Here is an 18,902-nt window from a genome sequence, read left to right on the forward strand (position 1 = left end):
TCTTCTGACAGACGATGTTTTCAAAGAAGCCTCCCAAAATTTCTGATATTAGAAACCTGTTGAAACAGTTTATAAACATACAGTATATGGAGTTATCTTTACACAAGCCTGACCTTTACGAAAACGTCAAAAAGATGCATACCTACAAAATAATTTATCACATAAGGGAATTGTAAAACTGGAATCTAAATCTCATTAAATAATCGGAATACTTAAATATTGTATGACATCCGAGTATTTTCTTAGGAACACTTTTATTACTGTACATGTTTACCACAAAAAAATACCAACAGAGCAAAAGCAGAGGACCCAGCTGAGGAATTCTCTAATTTGAATTTGCCATGTTTCATCTGTTCTTTACTTGTGTGCTAGCTCAAAATTCTTTTAAAATGAAAACTATCAAATGCTTTAACAAATTATTTCTCTCCCAATTACAATGTCTATCAATACAAATTTAAAACAAAGTAAACTTCGATACTCACGTTTATGATATGTTTCTAACCTGTTTCATCTACCTTCCTGCTAGACACTGGCGTCAGCACTTTGTGAGGACCAGTTTGATCAAACAAGTGAAAGTTTCGTACTCTTTAGGACCTTTCCCCCCATTCTAAAAATCAAGGACCCGGGGCCAAAGCTCTGCCTGACTGTTGCACAAAGGCTCAGGCATGGCTTTTTGCTACAGTGAAGTTCCAGTGAAATGGACGACTCGAGAAAATTACAACAAAATCATGTAAGTTAGTCCCAAAGATGCTCAGATTAACCTGGCAACCACTGACATATAATTTGCTTTGTCAGTGCCACTGAGCTGCTCACGCACCATCAGACTCCAAAGTAATACAGACAAATGCTGTTACAATTTTCACAATGATTGTTTTACCTGAAACTTTTGTTGCACTTGTCACCAACACACCACTTTCATGTAAAGGAGGCCTGTGTCCATACAAGACAGGCAAACAATTGAAGACAGGATTTGTTTTAGGATGCAGCTCACATTGTGAAGGAATATGCAAGTTTTCTGCACTAAAAAAAAAAAAAAGAGAATAATTCAAGCCTCCTCCTGTAATCATTCATTTTAAATGATTGCAACAGTCGGAATTTGCACAAGGAAACAAGGATTAAGTTTATTCCACTCCTCTTAAAAATGTGTATATTCCACTATAAAAGTTTAATCTCACATTGAGGAAGGAGCATTTGGCTCTCAAGTGATTGTATAACCTCTTCAAAACACACATAACTGTCAACAAAGAATATCTGAAATAAATGATAAATTTCAATTAAGCAACAAATTAAAGCAGACTTCACACCACATGGGCAGGCCAATAATCCAAATGAATGTTTCTGCCTATTACATAGGTATGAGCTGTGCAATCACAATTCATTCCTGGCAGTAAGGAAAAGAAGATAAAACTATATGCTCTGCTCCATCACTGTTAGTAGGACATATGTCAAAGTTGTAAACACAAAATTCTCATTAAAATACAATAATTTAACATATTGTAGGTTTCAAAGTGAGGAAGCTTGGAAACTAGATTTCACAAATGCAGAATAACGACCTTCCTCCACCCTGACCCAAATTCAACCATGGTATAGCAGGACTACTGTAAGAGTCCTTTTCCCACCCTTAAAATGACTGTCCCGTATTAATGCACCTGTTATAGGTGATACAACATCCATGAGCTCCTCACTGTGGGTGAGTATTCCTCAACAGAAAGGTGTGTATGTGGTCTGAATCTAGATGGTGACATTTCAATTCAATACACAGGGAGATGTAAAGTGGCAAGAAGAATAAACTTTGATAGCATGGTGCATGATGGACCGACTGAAAGGTGTTTTATTTTCCAGATCTTCTTAAGACAAGCACGCAAAGAAAACCTTTACTACTTAGAAAGCAAAGTATGCAGTGCTGGTATTTGAATCCTTAGGGTCCAGGGAGTGGGTCTGGTGTCTCAGCGAGGACTGGGAGCCCAGTGATGGGTCACATATCAATAGGCCACACAAGGCAGGAGCAGAGAGCCCTAGAGCCTCTCCTGAAATGCACATCTCCAGTGAGTAAAACAAGGGGCAGTGAAAAAAAAAGGGGAGGGGCTGTGTTTGTTTTCCATTTTCTTTATATTCTTTATATTTCCCTGGCAGCATTTAAGCCCTGCAATCAGTAATCAGTGCAGACAGATGCCCATCCAGTGGATAACATTACCAAACAAAACTGTTTGTGATTTCAGACATGCCCTGAGGCAGGACAGACCTCCCTGGTTCCTGGCTGAAGGTGGTTCTGCAGCCCGGACCTGTTGGCTCTGCAACCGCTTTGCTGCTGTTGTTCTTCCTCTCTTTGTCTTCCTCTAACCCAAGAAGCCACTCTCACTCATCCCTTCCTGACCCTGCTGCTACCCCGCAAAACCCATGGGACAGTCCAGACGATACCTTATTCCCTCTGGGCCACCGGTCATGCACAAGACTGCAGTCCCCATGCGATGGCGGTGCTGATTTCTTACCACTCTTGTAGTTTTAACGATAAAAGTAATGCTACCGAAATGCGTTGCTTTAACAGGGTAAGAGTTTTCTAATAGAAAACACCTGCAAAAGAGAAGCTTTCAAAAGCAAACAGCTTGTTACTTCAACTGACACCACATCCGTCTTCCTCTTTCAACCTGTACCACATACACCCTACCCTTCAGGACTTGATTGTATTAGCTGCCATACACTGTCACTGTTTATAGATTTGAGATGATGGCACAACTAATAGCAAATATGCTTTGCAACTGTCCAAAGGAGAATGACCATAAACCAAAACCAAATAAATACATAAAGCCCAGAGCATCATCCCTCGCAAATTGCACACATAGGCTATACACAACCAAGAGCTGTCCTGTGATAAAAACAAGCCCTGGGGGAGCAAAAAGATCACCTTAACATTAAAAACAGCACAGCCAAAATGCATGTGGTTTGAACACAGGACAGGAAGGGTTAACAAAGAAAAATATTTAAGTCACTTAAACAAACAAATCACTCCTGATAAGGTCTCTGGAAGCAAAAACGAGTGATAAACAAGTGTCTAAACTGGAAAGTTAAAAAACTCTTTTCCTTCTTTTTCACTTTGTTACATAGAAAAAGAGAGACAGAGCATTGATTACAACACTGGTTTCATTTACATATGTATATATACATTTTTAACACTGGCAATATATGGCTTTGAACCTGCTAATCATTTCTTAGTTCAAGCAAGTTCTGAGGCTGACCCATGGCCACCAGTGCAATCAGAAAGAGATAAAACACAGGTTTAAATACAGCACTAAACCACTTACAGGAGTATCCCACCACAAGCTTACAGAGGTTTCCTCAGGTCAGAGTTTGGCCTTGAGTTGAGAAGGCAAACTCTTCCACTACTTGTTAAAAAAAAAAAAAAAAGGAGGAAAAATGTTAATCAATTTCCTCTCCATTTCCAAATTATTTGACTTTGTCACTCTGCTCCTGAAGTTGCTGTAACTTACTAATAGTCGAATCAGGCTTGTAGCCACTTACAATTACAATATACAGATCATTCTCATCTTGCTATTAACTTCCCCTTTGCACAATGAACTACAGAATAATTTGGGCTGGAAGAGACTGCATTGAGCCCAACCTCCCACTAAAGCACAGCTTCAGCGTTGGGTCAGGTCACCCAAGCCTCATCCAGTCACAACAGAGTGGCCTCCAGGGCTGGAGATGGCAGAACCGCTCTCATGTGGAACACGTTCCTCACAGCCATGCAGAACTTCTTCTGCCACAACACGTGGCTGCTGCCGCTTGTCCTCCCCATGCACCCCTGAGATGGATAAACTACTGTTTATTCAGCTGCGTGATTTTGGCAGCTCTGCACTCTGATCTCTGGAGGCCCAGGCGTGACTGGCGTGTAGGCTGCTTGGCAGTCTCATTAGTATCTCCACGGCAACACAGATAACCAGAAAGGCATGCACCTTCTTGAAACTTACAAATTACAAGTTACTTTCAAAGCAAACACACCTATTGTCCTTTTCCATTTAATTTCAGGAGGGTGTTGGTGTTTACAGCACCGGCTGCGGGGTGACTGCTCTCTGCCAGCGCGACGCCTCACCAGCCCTGCCGGGAGCCGCGTGGCCGTGCCACTGGCATGAAGATTGTGCCGGGAAGAGCAGCACAGTGCCAGAGACTGGGAGCCCCGGCCGGCAGTGAGGGGACTGCAGGACACCTGGGGGCAGCCGACCCGGATGAGGGAGAGCATGGCGACAAGGCCTGAGAGAAGGCTGCGGGGCAGGAGCAGCTGCCTTGTGCCCGGTCAGCCACGCACAGCCCTTCGCTGGAGCAGCCTGATGGTGAGGCGAGGTGAGGTGAGGAAAGGTGGTGAGGCGTGGTGAGGTGGAGTGGAGCCACAAGGCAGAGCAAGGCAAGGCAAAGCTGAGGCAGCAGCCCCGGCCCCCTCCCTGCCTCTGGGCTGCTGCAGGCTGAGCTCTAGGCTAGGAGGAGACAGGCTCTGTGTATTTCAGAAGGCTTCTAGAGCGAAGAGCGGATTAAAACCGCGGAAGCCCCTAATTACATGGCATCAGCCCGCCTCGCCAAGGGAGGTAAAGGAACTGCCACACTCATCATGGCGGCCAAGGGTGCCTCGCAGCGCCACGCTCGCTATGGCGGGGCAGAGCCGGGACGACCCTCTTGACATGGCGGCCGGGGCAGGACGTGGGCGGATCCAACCCGGCGGCCGGCAGCAGCCGCGGCGCTGCCGGCAGTGCCCCCCAGGGCACGGCGCCCACCGTGCGGAGCGGTCCCGCGGCGCTGGGGACCCGCCGGGCCGCCCCCCGCGCTGGCGGTGACCGAGCGGCTCCCCTGGCCCTGTCGCCCAACGCCGCGCCCGCAAGATGGCGCCCGGCTGACCCGGAAGCGCTCGGCGCGCGGGGAGGCGCCCAACATGGCGTGGCGGTGCTGGGCCCGCGCCTGGGGCCCGCGGCCGCACAGGTACCGCCGCGCCGGGCCGGGGAGGGGACGGGGCGGCTGTGGCGGGGAGGGCGGTCGCGGCGGTGCTGATGGTCCGCGTCTTTCCCCCGCAGACTGACGGTGCTGCTGGAGCAGCGACAGGGCTTCCGCCGGGCGCGGCCGCGGCCCGAGGAGCCCCCTGCCGCCGCCGCCGCCGAGGCGCGGCCCGGCCCGCCGCCCCCGCGCCGCAGCCTCTGCCCGCCGCCGCCGCCGACCCGCGCCGGCCGCCCCTCGCCGCGCCGCCTGGTCAAGCCGCTCCTCTTCGCGGTGGGGGTAAGCGGCTCCCGCGGGCCGGGGGTCGCCGCGTCCGGCCGGGGGGGGAGCGGGGCCGGCGGGGAGCTGCAGCGGGCGGCCCCGTGGCGGGACCCCGGTCTGTCAGCGGTGCCGTCCTTCCCCTTAGCGCGCTGGCACCGCTCGGGGCTGAGCAACCGGGAACGGCGTGTAACGGGAGCGGGGGCGAGCCTGGCGGCCTCGGGCGGAGCCACACCGGGACGGGGCCGTCCCCGGGACGGGGCCTTCGTTTTGACTTTATCCGATGTCGCCCAGTTCACAGGCTCGGCCTTCGGGTCCGCCGCCATCTGGCAGTATGAGTCGCTCAAGTCGCGGGTCCAGACCTATTTTGAGGAAGCTCGAGCGGACTGGCTGGATAAGATACGGCCGCAGAAGAGGGGGGACTTCCGAAAGCAGGTACACGGAGCCCGGCCCGGCCTCTTGGCACACGGGTGGGTCCCTGCGGAGGCGTGAAGCGGGGCCGCGTCTTTCCCCTGGTGCGGGCACGTCTGCCAGCACCGTCTGTACAACTTGTCCAGTTTATCCTGCTTTTTAACTTGGAGAAATGACAGGTTCTCAGCAAATTACGGTAGATACATTGCCTTACAAGAAAACCTGATAGAACTAGTTCTAGAAAACTGTAACTCACAGTATCACTGCAAAAGCTATACCGGAGAAAAATACCACCTTCACCCTGAAAAGCAGGGAAGAGATGTCAGTGTAGTAGTTTGTATACCTAAACTAGGTTCCTTTTACTTTTTCACTATTAAAAAAAAAATTATTCTTGCTATGTCTAAGTGTTCTCAAAAGTGAACATGAACTCTGGAAGAGGACAGAGCTAGCTTAACTTCTGAACCTTAAGCATAACATTTTTTAATGCTCTGGTTTCTGCAATGCATTTGTATTTTCAACCTGTACTTCATAAATATGAGGGTTTAGAGGGCTTTTTTTCTTCATGAGAGGTGACGTTTCCATGCGAATACTTTGGAGTTTGGGCAGTAAGAACAACACGAGTACTGCAAGAGTTGTTATAAATTTAGTTGATATCCGGAAAGTGTCAGTTGTTCAGTTTTCAATTAAGTGTATTTAAAACTAAACTAAACATGTATGTATGTTTTACATTTGTTTCAAGGTTACTACTGTGGCTTGTGATAGACCAGGCTTGATTACTCTTTCAGGTCTGCTTGTCCAAGGGAAGTAGGGCTGAGTGTGGAGCTGGAGAAGCACGGGGTCCTGGGTAGGACACAGAGGAGCTGTTTTTGTAATGTGTGTCGTGTGCACTGTGGTACTTCTTTCGAAATGGGCATGCGTTGTGGGTTAATCCTGGTGGGCAGCTGCGCGCCACACAGCTGCTTGCTTACGTCCACCACAAACCCCCAGTGGGATCGGGGAAGAGGAAAGGAAAAATAGAAGCAAGAAAACTTGGGGGTAAAAATAAAGCAACAACCAAAAAATTGTTTAATAAGTGAAGGATAAGTGGGAGAAGAGAGAAAAAAAAAACAAGTGATGCAAAGGCAGTCACTCACTATCTGCTGTAGGTAGACCAATGCCCAGCCAGTTCATGAGCAAAAGATGGCTAAAAGCCCCTCTTTTTCCTTTTATTGCTGAGCATGACATGATATGATAGGGAATATCTCTTTGGTTAGTTTGGGTCATCTGCCCAGTTGTGTCCCCTCCCAGGCTATTGCACATCCCCAGTCTGCTCACTGCAGGGGCAGAGTGAGAAACAAAAAGGTCTCAATGCTGTGCAAACACTGTTCAGCAAAAGCTAGAACATTAGTGTGTTGCCAGTACTGTCTTGGTCAAAAATCTAAAACACTGCACCGTGTATGAGCTGTTATAAAGAAAATTAACTCTATCCTAGCCAAGCCCCGTACAACATGCTGGTGAGATTATGATTGCCACTTAATATTTTAAATAATTTTGGTTTTATGCTTTTGTTTTCCTACAAAACCTGAAGGGGAAGATCTGGTGATTAGCTATCCAAAAAATAAAACAAAACTGCCCTGTTAATAGGCCTAAACTTCCAATCCCCATCTTCAACTGGTAAATTCTGTTTTTGAAAGTGCAGGATCCCCCAATAGCTTCTGAGGGCATCTGCTTCTTGTATTTTAGAAAAATCATGTTTGTTTAGTGTTCTTATACTGGAGAACTTTGTAGGAAATACCAGTATCTGTATCCTGTGCCAGAGAATTAAACAAAAAAAAATACAATGACATTGTTACTTCGATATCAAATAGTGAATGATTCGTTTCATACAGCATTATTTCCCCCTACCTCCAACCTACGGTTAACTTTTATGACGTTGTCCCCATCAATATGGTTGGAAGGTCCTTGAGCTATCAATAAAATATTTGTGCAAAATGATTCGGAAAGCTGAGGAAGGGAAAGGGGGGTGGAACTTGTCTGTGGGCTGACTGCGCTCAAAATAAACTTTTTCAGGGGTTTTAAACTTGGAGGAGGGCTGGGTGAGCTGGACGCAAGGGGGAATGGATTCCACATCTTGTGAGCCACCTCTGCAAAAGTGACCCTGGCACAAAAGTGGGATCTCCCAAAGGTGGGTGGTGTGATGTTGGACAGCATTAGGGTGAGGCTTAGTCGAGGCAGGGTTTATGCCAACTTTGGCCAATCAGCTAAAGTAAGCAATATGGGCAAGGTCCTTGTTTAGTACAAGCAGAGGTAAACCCATGGAGTTGTGTAAAAGCGTATAACCCCATTCTTTTTGAAGAAACTCTTCATCTATGTTGGGATATTTTATGAAAAGAAGGTAGATAACTATTCTTAAGTAAGGAGATGCCAACTTGAAAAGCTAAACCAATCAGAAATAAACAAGTCTGAAACCAATTTACTTATTCAAACAAATGCTTTCCATTCTTAGAAAGGTAGAACCTTGCGTGACTGTTTTTGAAATTGCAAATACTCTGCAGTGGCACTGAGTACAACGTTTCCGTTTCAGGTTAACAGCTGGTGGAATAACCTGACTGAGGGTCAGCGGACTGTCACAGGTTTGTGTTAGCTTACAAGTATTAGACATTCACAGGAAGAGAAATATGGCAAACAGGTACAGTATGTTGAAACAAATGGCTTTCATACCACGTTTGGGTTGCTAGGTACAAAGCATGTGTAAACTTACACCAGCACATACACTATTTCTGCTACACTTCCTTCTCACAAACTATTTTTTGTATGCATTAAAAAAATTCCTATGTATCTGTGTGAGAGAGAGTGGAGGATTAGCTAGAATCTTCCCCCAGCAACATTCTTCTCAGGTACTGTGAAAAACAGCAAATGCTTTTAGGAGGAATATGAGTATATGTTCCACTGATACGTAGAAATAAAACTCCCTGATAACTTTTTGCTACTTTACATACATAGTGTTGCAAACAAGAAGCAACTATCTTGTGAGCTTTCCTTTGGTCATGATGTAGTTTTGATTGGTTAGCCTAACATCACTTGAAACCCCCAAGATAAATGTAATGTGTGGAGAGAAATTGATGATAACTTGATTAAAATTAAATAAAGTAGCTAAGCTATATCTGCTCGTAGATATTCTACATGCTAACAAGTCCTGTCAAGAAGCTTTGTACAATGCTTTGAATTGCTCCTCAACATGCAAGCCAAGTCACGACACAGATACAAATATTGTATTGGGGCAGGCGGGGTGAAGATTCATATTCTGTAGTCCCTAGAGCATCCCTCAACATCGAGTTAATCTAACAAGCGATATAAATTCTACCTGGTAGACCCTGAGCCATTCGGATACTTAACCCTGATTGCCATAACAAGGTTGGGCTTACTGCACTGAAATTGCTGAGAGTTCTGTAACATCTTGGTGTAGCACGCAGGGAAAATATTTCCTGTAATAAAAGAGCATGGTGGAATAGGATGGAGCGCCAAAAGAAGAGATCTGTTAAAATTTTTGGTTCTGGGATTTATTTATCATAGCTTTTCACAGTTCTTGCATTTTGTTGCAAACCTCCAATAGAGAGTAATTATGTGACATTTACCATTCTGTAAAGGAAGCACAATTATTTTCCCCTTCAATGTTTCTAGCTACTATAAAACATTTTAAATACCTAAAGGCTTGGTTAGAAATAGAGAAGGCACTTTAAACAAGAAACAATAACTTTGCATTATTATGTTTCTAACTATTTATATCCTTATTTAAACTGAAATAAGATTGCAGTAAACATCTGTGAAGTAAAAAGCTGTGCGTTTCCTATCTCCCAAAGGTAACTGTGCCTTAGCAATGCCAACTCAACTTTTTATGCTCAATCTTTAAACTATCTCTAAACAATTACCTCAAAACCAAACCTCCCCAGAAAACGGAACGGATGTGTACTGTGTGTCTGTATGCTTCCCCTAGCCTCCGTGCGCAGTTAAATGCAACTGTGCAGCAGATTGGTGGCATTTGGGAATAAGCAGCTAAGAGAGGCAAGAAATGAGACTTAAACTGAAATGACACTCCTAAGCTGGCTCTTGTTTCATTGGTTCTACAGTGGAATGGAAGCTTGAAACCATAGCTTGAATGTCTTAAGTACAGATTTTCTGGATTATTGCATTCATTCATTACATCGTACGTTAAAACAGTTGCAATTAAATGTCATATTTCTGAAAGGCTTCCATTATATAAGTATAGTTTTCAGTATTTTTCTTTGCTTTTTCTAAACTCTTCATAAAGTGGATACTGCTTTTAATGAAATAGTGAAGAAAAAGTATGATTCTTGTAAGCTTACTTTTGAATGCTTGTTTACGGTAAGCATTATGCCGTGTTACATTCATAATCTCCTTTTACACTGTTTTTTCCTCTTAATAGGTATTATAGCTGCAAATGTCTTTGTATTCTGTTTATGGAGGCTGCCTGGTATGCGACGGATTATGTTTACATATTTCACCTCAGATCCATCGTCCAGTAAGTGAACAGTAATTTAGGGGACGTCTCTACGTTGGGATGTAGTAGAACCTCTGATCATACTGCGAAAGCTTTGGGTGGCACGTAGCTTGCTTGCAGCTCCATCACCCACAAGCAATCTCAGCCATGCCCAAATACATCATTTTGTCTAGACAGAAAACACTTCTAGGGGAAGAAAGTTAGAAGTAATGGATTAAGGAAGAAAAACTCACTGGTGCTTTTCTAAATATTGTAACGTCAAAACTGTTGCGTGCTATCTGGCCTTTTACTGCACCCAGTGGGATGCAGCTCCTGCCTTTGTAAAGGCGAAGAGGCACTTCTCCAAGTGATATCACTGCTTCCCTGGACAGAATGCTAATCATGCCAGTCTTTGGGAAGGAGGAAAATAAATCGTACTATGTAATGCCGTTCAAAAACTAGTCTCAAATGTGATTTTTTTTTTTTTCTTCCTTTAATGTTCTGTGGGATGCAGATAGAACAGTCATCAGTCACACGCGTGTGTGCTTTCGTCAATAGACAAGCATTGGTCTGTATGTTATGTATGGAGTCCTTGTTTCAAAGCTGTGCTTTGGGTCACATTAAAAACAAAAACAAACAAACCAAAAAAACCTAGCTTTCACTGTGTGTGAAATGTTTTGAAGAGGTTAACTTAGGAAAGCAAGTTACTAGTATTTGATGGCAGGACAATTAGTTTCCATTTCTACAGTAGAGAAAAGCATTGGAAGGATGAGACAAATGTGTTAGGAGAGTACTTTTCTGCTGTCCTCTTAGTTTCTGCTGAAAAAGTGGAAATGCAAACAATTCCCCACGCACACTCCAAAGCTAAAGATAGCTATTACCCAGATCTGAGCATCAGTCACCCCAAACACTCATTTTAAATAACGTTGACCTTTAAACCTGCTAATTGGTGCTTTTGCATTTTCAAGGCTGCTGTTTCAGTGAGGAGAGCTAGTAGCTTTTTGAAAAGAAAACGAGTTTTCCTTTGAGTCCGTCTCTGTATCAAAATAATTTTATATAGATGCTCATACAATATATTAAAAATCTTTCACCATATACATATATAAATAAAATCTCTTTTTTCCTTTCCAAAGCATAGGAGATGTGTTGTAAAATAAATGTTTTCTATGAAACATCCCCCAGTAAGTAATTAAAACTTTCTAAAGTAGCTGTTTGTACGGCTTGCATATCTCTGGGGTATATGTTCCACCTTTCAAAAGGTATTGCATGGAACTTGAAATCTGTTACATTTCTCCGTTTATTATGTAGCTTGTATTTGAGAATTCTAAGCATAATTAGCCTATAGTATGTCTTGATAAATTTCTAGTCTGCATGACACATAAGTTAAAGCAAATTAAAACACTGACTTTTTGTTTGTTTGTTTGTTTTTCTCTTTTGTAGGAGCCCTGTGTTCTCCCATGCTGCTCTCTACATTCAGTCACTTCTCTCTGTTCCACATGGCAGCAAATATGTATGTCTTATGGAGTTTTTCCAGCAGCATTGTCTCTCTTCTGGGATGTGAGCAGTTCATTGCAGTGTATCTTTCTGCTGGTAATGTTAAATACATATATATTTACAACAATTAAAAAATATAAATATGTATTCATGCAAGTAAAGCGTATGCATGGTTAATAGATGTATGATGACAGATGGCCATCGTTCAGTCCTGCACACTGCTCTATACTAACTGCAGAGCTTATTTGCTGTTATACAAAGTTTTGATGGGTTTAGGATATTTGGCTTCAAAATATCATGACAATACAAGTATCTGGTTTTAAGTCATGCTTAGCTACCAAAATAAAATAGCTCTTAATACAGCCTCGTGGGAGTTTCATGGGAAAAGATGACAGTTAATTCAAGTTAAAGCAAACACCTGGCGCCCCCCCCCCCCAAAAACCACAAAAAAAACCCAAACCAAGCCACCTACATTAGCTTCTTTAGGAATATGTACAGATAACATTGTTGTACTTTCTGATGCTTGCCTGCATTGCTGGCATTGTTTCCAGTAGTCATTTTTCCTTTCTAGGGGTTATCTCCACTTTTGTCAGTTACGTTGCTAAAATGGCCACTGGAAGGTTTGAACCATCCCTTGGAGCTGTAAGTATCTCGGAATATGAGAGACTTTATAATGATCTCTGAAGCCCTTTTCAAAGCCTGCTGTATTCTTTAACCTGCTTAAAAGCCAAGAATATATTTGGGGTAGTGGAAACTAGGAAAGTTTGTCAAAACCAAGTAATCAGGCAGTGATTCCTGTGTAAGAACTATGTTAACTCTTACGGCGGCAGCCCAGAACTAATGCCACTTGATGCTAATGGCTTGTAAATGAGTACTTAACAGCAGGACCTCTTGTCACTGAGCAGATAGTTCAGTTCCATAACTTCATAGATGTTATTGCATAATTGTGTATCACAGTCTTCTCTAATTGAAAATAGAATACTTTAGAAAGAGATAATGTAATCAGACAAACAAAATCAGCATGCGATACTAGTGGAAGTTGCAGGGCATGCTGTGCAGGAAGGGCAGCACTCCTGCCAAAAATCTCACAGTATGAAAGGTATGAGGCAGGCTGAGGAGGTGTTGTGGTTGTCTGCTCTTTACAAGTATTTTTAGTAGTAAAATGTTTTAAAACACTTAACTTGCTATAAGTTTGAGGCTATAACTTAGCCATTTGCCAAGTTTTAAAGGCTTCTTGACTTACTTTACTAAATAATTTTGATAAAAGCCAAAAGTCAGATTCTTATTTCTCAGAATGAAAAAAAAAAAAAAAAAAATCTGTCGAGCAGTCCCTAAGTCAGAATTTTTAGTAGTGCTGTCTATGTATTGTCCGTTTATCCTGTGAATAAACCATATCTGGAGCAAGTTACTTTCCATTAGTCTTATTGATCTGAACTTATTGAAATTGCCACACGTTGCATTAGTTTACTGTATTCACAGCCTTTCCATTCAGATATTTCACGGATACAAAAGCTCTTGGTCAGTGTAGTACAGACCAGGGAATTGCTTGTTTCACTGACAAAAGACTTCTTGTCCCTGTCCATCTGTTGTTTTCCTTGTTTTGGTACAAGCTTCAGAATGATTCCCTTCATCTGAGAGTTCTGTGTTTGATTAATATATGTTTCTATTTCTAGGGTTTACTGGGGAAAAAAGCACATTAACATGAATTGTTATCTTAAAAATTGGGGGGGTTATTTCTTAATTATATAAGAGCATCTGAGGGGTATTTTTTCCCCAGTATTTATAATTTCAGACATTGAAATTAAATAATGGTGTCTGACTCTATTTTCATTCTGAACTTTGCTGTGGTGCTTTGCACTTTGAGGTTTACCACAGGGTTGCGTTTGAAAATAAAAGCCAAAAGGAAAACGGGTTCATATGCAGAAAAATAAATTTTCCCTTATGTAACAACTCAGCTTACTTTCATGTATTTTAATGTATTTACAGTCAGGAGCTATAATGACTGTCCTTGCAGCCGTATGTACAAAGATGCCAGAAGCAAAACTAGCCATCATATTTCTTCCAATGTTCACATTTACAGCAGGAAACGTAAGTGCCTTTGAACTTCAAATAAATCCTACCCTTAAAACATTTTCCCCATGCCTCTCCAGCATCTGAGCATGCGTCCTCTTTGTTTGTGTTTCTAAGCTGTTAAATTTATTTTGAATGACAATACAGGTTATGGAAGTCCTGGAGACCAGTTCTGAATTATTGCAGCCTAGCACGGTCATTACACAAACGTGTAGTGAATTTAGAACAACCTTAAATTCCATCCTCCATGGGTCTGTTTCAAATCTGATGCTATGAGGTGAAAGAAGTTGGGAGGGACTCGGGTTCACCTGTCTGAGGAAACACGCATACTCATACTGTTCTTTCTGATGGGTGATGTTTTTTATAGCAGCACTTGTTACAGGCTAATCTAATACTGATACACTCTTATTTGAAGAAAAATGTATCAAGATGGGAAAAACAGAATTTCACCTCTCAAGGGAAATAACATTCCAGCCCTGGAGGAATACCTGCCTCCTCATTTGGATACCATCTTTTGATACTTTTAAGAACACTGTTGGGATTAGAAATAAACTACTGAGGCTTTTCTTCATGTGTAGTACCAGGACTCCTTTTATGTTTCATTAAGTTCTTTTAAGCACATCCACTACCCCATTTAAGAAAAGCTCATGTATATCTTGGCTTACTTTAATAAGTTAATCATCTTTGGTCCACTACTTAAAGTTGTTTTACTTAAAGCAGTTAAGCTTTGTCATTTCAAGATCATGAGTTTTAATATTTTTTGTAAGTAAGTGAAGTTTACAGATTTGAACAAGTGTTCTTAGATGTAGCCTTCATGTTTTTCTTGCACTTCTGCTTGAGTGGACCTGGTTTTTTTGCACACTACCCTTTAACTGCACCTTTCCTAAAAAAGATGGCCAGGGTAGAAATATTGGCAGAGCCACAGAGAGCATTGCTATGAGGAAGTACTCGTTGCAACAGTAAAACAAAAGCAACATTGGTTGTTGCAGTATAAACATTGGATTAATTTTAGCCCTACTATGTAATTGTATTTCTAAATTTTTATGTACTCCTTTAGCCTACCTCGCATATACTGTAATCGGCTTTTAAAATAAGCCAACGTAGCAATACAGCTGCTATTCTAACACATATGTTTAAGGAAAGAAACCCTACTTAAAGTAACATTTCATCCTAACATTAAATCTGTTGGTCTCTTTGGAACGAGGCATTTAGTAAAATTTTGCATAGTTACAGTTATGGGGGTGTGTCTCCCGAGGATGATATACCATTGCTCATGCTGTTTCTGGCCATGGAGTTGTTCACTATCATCCTGATTTTCTACCTTCCAACAGATGTGTGAGAGCATTTAGGAGAGTGTGATGATCAATTTATATCGGATAAGATGACAGGGATGTTGCCCCACATATTCCATCCACTAGACGGTTGTGTTTGAGAGGACAGATGCACATAAATCTAAGATGTGTCAGAATTGGTGAATGAGAATGTTGCAGTTATGTATGTAGCGTGTTTTATAGCATGTACTCTTTCAACTAACTTCCTTTTTTTTTTCCTGACCTGACTTTGGAATGTATGTATGGCTTTAGAAATGAAGATTGGAAGAGACTGAGTATTTGAAAAGGACACATTCCTACCGCGCACTATTCTGTAGCTGCTCATGTCTGTATTTTGACAGCACAGTACAGCTAAGAACCAAATCTGTTGGTTTAAAACAGCCTTTTTTTTTTTTTTTTTTACAGTGATTGCTTTGATACAAAATTTATTGGATGTTTTTTGATCCCGAATGTTTACTGTGTGCCAGAATATGAATCTTTGTTATCAGTGGCCATTATATGCTGTGACTGATCCTGTCCATTCCATGTTCTGTTCCTTTCCAGGCTTTAAAAGCCATAATCGCATTTGACACTGCAGGGCTTGCTCTAGGCTGGAGACTTTTTGACCATGCTGCACACCTTGGGGGTGCACTCTTTGGAATGTAAGTCTGTATTTACTAACTTCTGTTTGTTTCGTGTTTAAATTCATCCTATATTTTTTTCTCTACTTCCTCTTATCTCTGAAGTGTTGGGGTTTTTTTTGAAAGTTGTCTTAAGTAGCATTGAAGACAGCTCATGTTATCCTTGTAGTGCTATAAAATTGTGTGAAAAATCCTGTTAACAGATGCTTAGAACTGACAGAAATTGAGCTGAACTGCCTCAGAATGATAGATGATATGTCAGATTGTCCTGCCACTGTAACCTGGGCCGGCTGTCTCTGTCCTGCTCTCCCCAGCGCGTTGAACAGAGTCACAAGGCAGGAAGGATTCTCACAAAACACAGCATGGACAAATTAAAATAACTTTAGAATTAAACAGCTAAGAAAATTTCTTTGTCTCAGTGTTTTTCCTCTAATTGCCAATTTAGAGAGATCTACAGAGTTAGTATAAGCTCAGGCCAAATTCCTTTGAGCAGCTTCTCCTGCTGTTTCTCAGTGTTGCTGTGTTGTCTTTGTGTGGAGCTTTCCTAATTGGGAAGAACTACTAGCAACCAGTTTGTAGGAAACAGTTCTGCATTGTTCCATGTTTGAACTACATTACCTAATGAGTTTTTCTCCTACTTGATTGCAGTGTTGACTTAATTTGCACATGTATTGCTAAAAGCATTTTTAAACATTTTATGTAGGCATTTTAAAAGCCTACCTGAGATTTAACACCGTGAGACAAAGAACAGGTGGAGGACACTTGTATTTTGGTCTACGAACTGGTTTGCCTCTCTTTGCTATTTCTTGGCTGTGGTGTCAGTAAGTTCTGTGCCGCACAGTCTCCTTTTCTCCCCTTTTCTGGCATCACAAATGCATTTGATGTAGTCTTGCTGACTCGTAACTACTTTCTGCCATGATGTATCTATATCAGCTTGTTCATTATAATGCAGATTCACATAGTATTAAACTAGGATAGCAGTTGCAGTTAAAATTGTCTTGAGTTGACAAGTATCTTGCCTTCCTCGCCTGCATATGTTCTACCTATATGTTCTACTCTGATCATTTTGGTCACTTCATCCTAAAACAGGGCCTCTAGGACATATGTTGAATGGACAAAGTATTTTCTATATGTTGCCTCACAGACAATTATCTGCTTCAGAAAGTGGCTATATGATTTAAAGGAATGGCCAGTTTACCTGGCGCTGGCTGATGGCTCATGTAAAAGTGCTTTTGTTATTCAGGACTCAGGTGTGAAGTTAGGCTTGTGGGAGAACCTGCAACCTATTTCCATGCGGTTGCTTCCCCTCCCTCCTCTCCTCCATAACCTCCCTTGCTTAATCACTTATTATGTTGGTATTCATATATCAGCATGTATAGTTCTCTATGAATGTAAATTAAGCTAGAACACTTTGATAGATTAAATCTTCATTTAGATGTTTATAGAAGAAAATTCACTTTGAATGGAATGTGACTTCATTATGGGACGGTTGTATTTACATATGAGAAAAATACTTTTACGTGATGTTGTCAGTAAGGATTAGCACAAGCAACAGTACTGTTTTAACAGTCTCTTAAATGGAAATAGTTTTTTGCATCTTAAATAGAAATCATGAAAGCATGAAATTAAAGGCATGAAAACCATTCATTCTCAGGACTGGGACAAGCAGGAACACAAAGTAGTTAACTTAGGAGTCAAGAGAACAAGTGGCTTACTTGCCACTGCCCCTTTCAAAAAATGTTCTTTCTGCCTCGGTTTATCTTGTCTCCTATACTAAGCATTTGAGTTACTTGATTTTAGTGATCAGCCTGTTCCTCAGATACAGAGAAAAGTTGCAGTGAGTTTTAACTAGTATTTTCTTTCTCAGGTGGTACGTGACTTACGGCCATGAGCTCATATGGAAGAACAGAGAACCATTGGTGAAAGCTTGGCATGAAATGAGGACAAAGAACACAGGAAAAGGAGGAGGTGGACGATCTAACTGATTCTAATCCTAGAGATTCCTTGTGCCCAAGCGGTATATTACTTGAAGACATGGGATTGAATTGGTTTTGAAGGTTTTTTTTGCTACTCCACGCTAAGCCTCTAAGGACCTGAGGTTTCCAATATAAACTACAGTTACAAAAATGCATATCGATAGAAAACGAACTCTGACAAAGGTGGAACAATAAAGGTTTTTATCCTATTGCGCTCTGAGGTTACAGTCTGCATTACGTTTTTTTAAAGGAGGAATAAAAAAAGCTTTCCAATGAAGTGACCAAAAGCTCTGTCCAAAAAACTTCAAAATGGGGTACAACTGGCTAATACTTAGGAGGATAAACGTTTTTAAAACTGAGGAAGTTAGTGGAGCACGCATCCACCCTAATGTCTGCCAAACAACACTAGGTGCTTTCCTAGAAGGCGCGCTTTAGACAGATGGGACTCAACATAAAGCTAATGTGGTGAAGTTCAGTGGTCTTTATTGTGGAAAAGATTGGATGAGATAAGCCAATGGTCTCTCTTGATCTTAAACCTGAAATACATGAAGGAGTACTGGATTGTTTGCCAAAGCGTACATACTGGTTAATGGTCCAGCTTTATTTGTCAGCTGTGGCGTGTTCAACCCATGTTTTTCATTTCTATCTGCTTCCAAGATGCTGTCCCATCTTCTTAGAATTTACTACAATGATATCTTTTTCATAATTCCATGCAGTGGAAGAATGACTTACGCTGTGGGTTTGGATATGTTACCATGAGTTATACTGCTTTCTATATTCTTTCACTCCATTAATTTTTTTTTGTGGTTTGGTTTTTTTTTTTAAAGTTGTGCTGTATTGCTAGTTTACTTTAAGGTTTTTCAAAGAATTTTAAAACTAACATTTGGTTCAGAATGTGCCAGTTCTAGAAAAATAAGCAGCTTAAGCAAAAATAGATGAGGTGCTTGAGATCAGCAACACTGTAACCAGAAGTAACTACCAAAGTAAACCTGAGAGTAGTACCATGACCAATGTTCCTATTACACAAACAGAAACAAAAATTGGATTTTGGGTATGCTGCTACTCTGTGCCTGTCCTGCAAGGATGACTGCCAGGCCCCTTGCAAAGGGCTGAGGAGTCTGCCCAGATACATGCTGGTGGGTTCAAACCCGTAACTTTTCCCTGTAGGCTGAATTAGTCGTTCCAGAGGGACTGACTTGCCAAAGAACACATTGCCTTTTTACTTTACAACAGTGCCTTGCAGAAAATACATTTCCTGTAGGGATAAACAATACATAATGCTAAATGGCAC

The 18,902-nt window shown here is 41.9% G+C and overlaps 1 protein-coding gene across 1 annotated transcript; it reads left to right on the top strand.

Moving 5' to 3' along the window:
- The first annotated feature begins 4,900 nt into the window (after positions 1-4,900).
- Positions 4,901-17,820, top strand: PARL (presenilin associated rhomboid like). The gene is made up of 10 exons (XM_082320943.1): positions 4,901-4,962; positions 5,055-5,253; positions 5,527-5,667; positions 8,207-8,255; positions 10,067-10,162; positions 11,561-11,710; positions 12,186-12,256; positions 13,601-13,702; positions 15,559-15,656; positions 17,503-17,820. The coding sequence occupies exons 1-10, from the start codon at positions 4,916-4,918 to the stop codon at positions 17,618-17,620; spliced, it is 1,071 nt and encodes a 356-aa protein (XP_082177069.1). The 5' UTR covers positions 4,901-4,915; the 3' UTR covers positions 17,621-17,820.
- Positions 17,821-18,902: the final 1,082 nt, after the last annotated feature.

The sequence above is a fragment of the Platalea leucorodia genome (assembly GCF_965183815.1).
Source record: "Platalea leucorodia genome assembly, chromosome: 8".
NCBI classification, from domain to species: domain Eukaryota; kingdom Metazoa; phylum Chordata; class Aves; order Pelecaniformes; family Threskiornithidae; genus Platalea; species Platalea leucorodia.

Bases quoted from the DNA above. Each gene is read 5' to 3' on its own strand.
- PARL (XM_082320943.1), top strand. From the start codon at position 4,916: ATGGCGTGGCGGTGCTGGGCCCGCGCCTGGGGCCCGCGGCCGCACAG. The intron at 4,963-5,054 runs GTACCGCCGCGC...TTTCCCCCGCAG, and splicing joins TGGGGCCCGCGGCCGCACAG to ACTGACGGTGCTGCTGGAGC. The intron at 5,668-8,206 runs GTACACGGAGCC...TTTCCGTTTCAG, and splicing joins GGGGGGACTTCCGAAAGCAG to GTTAACAGCTGGTGGAATAA.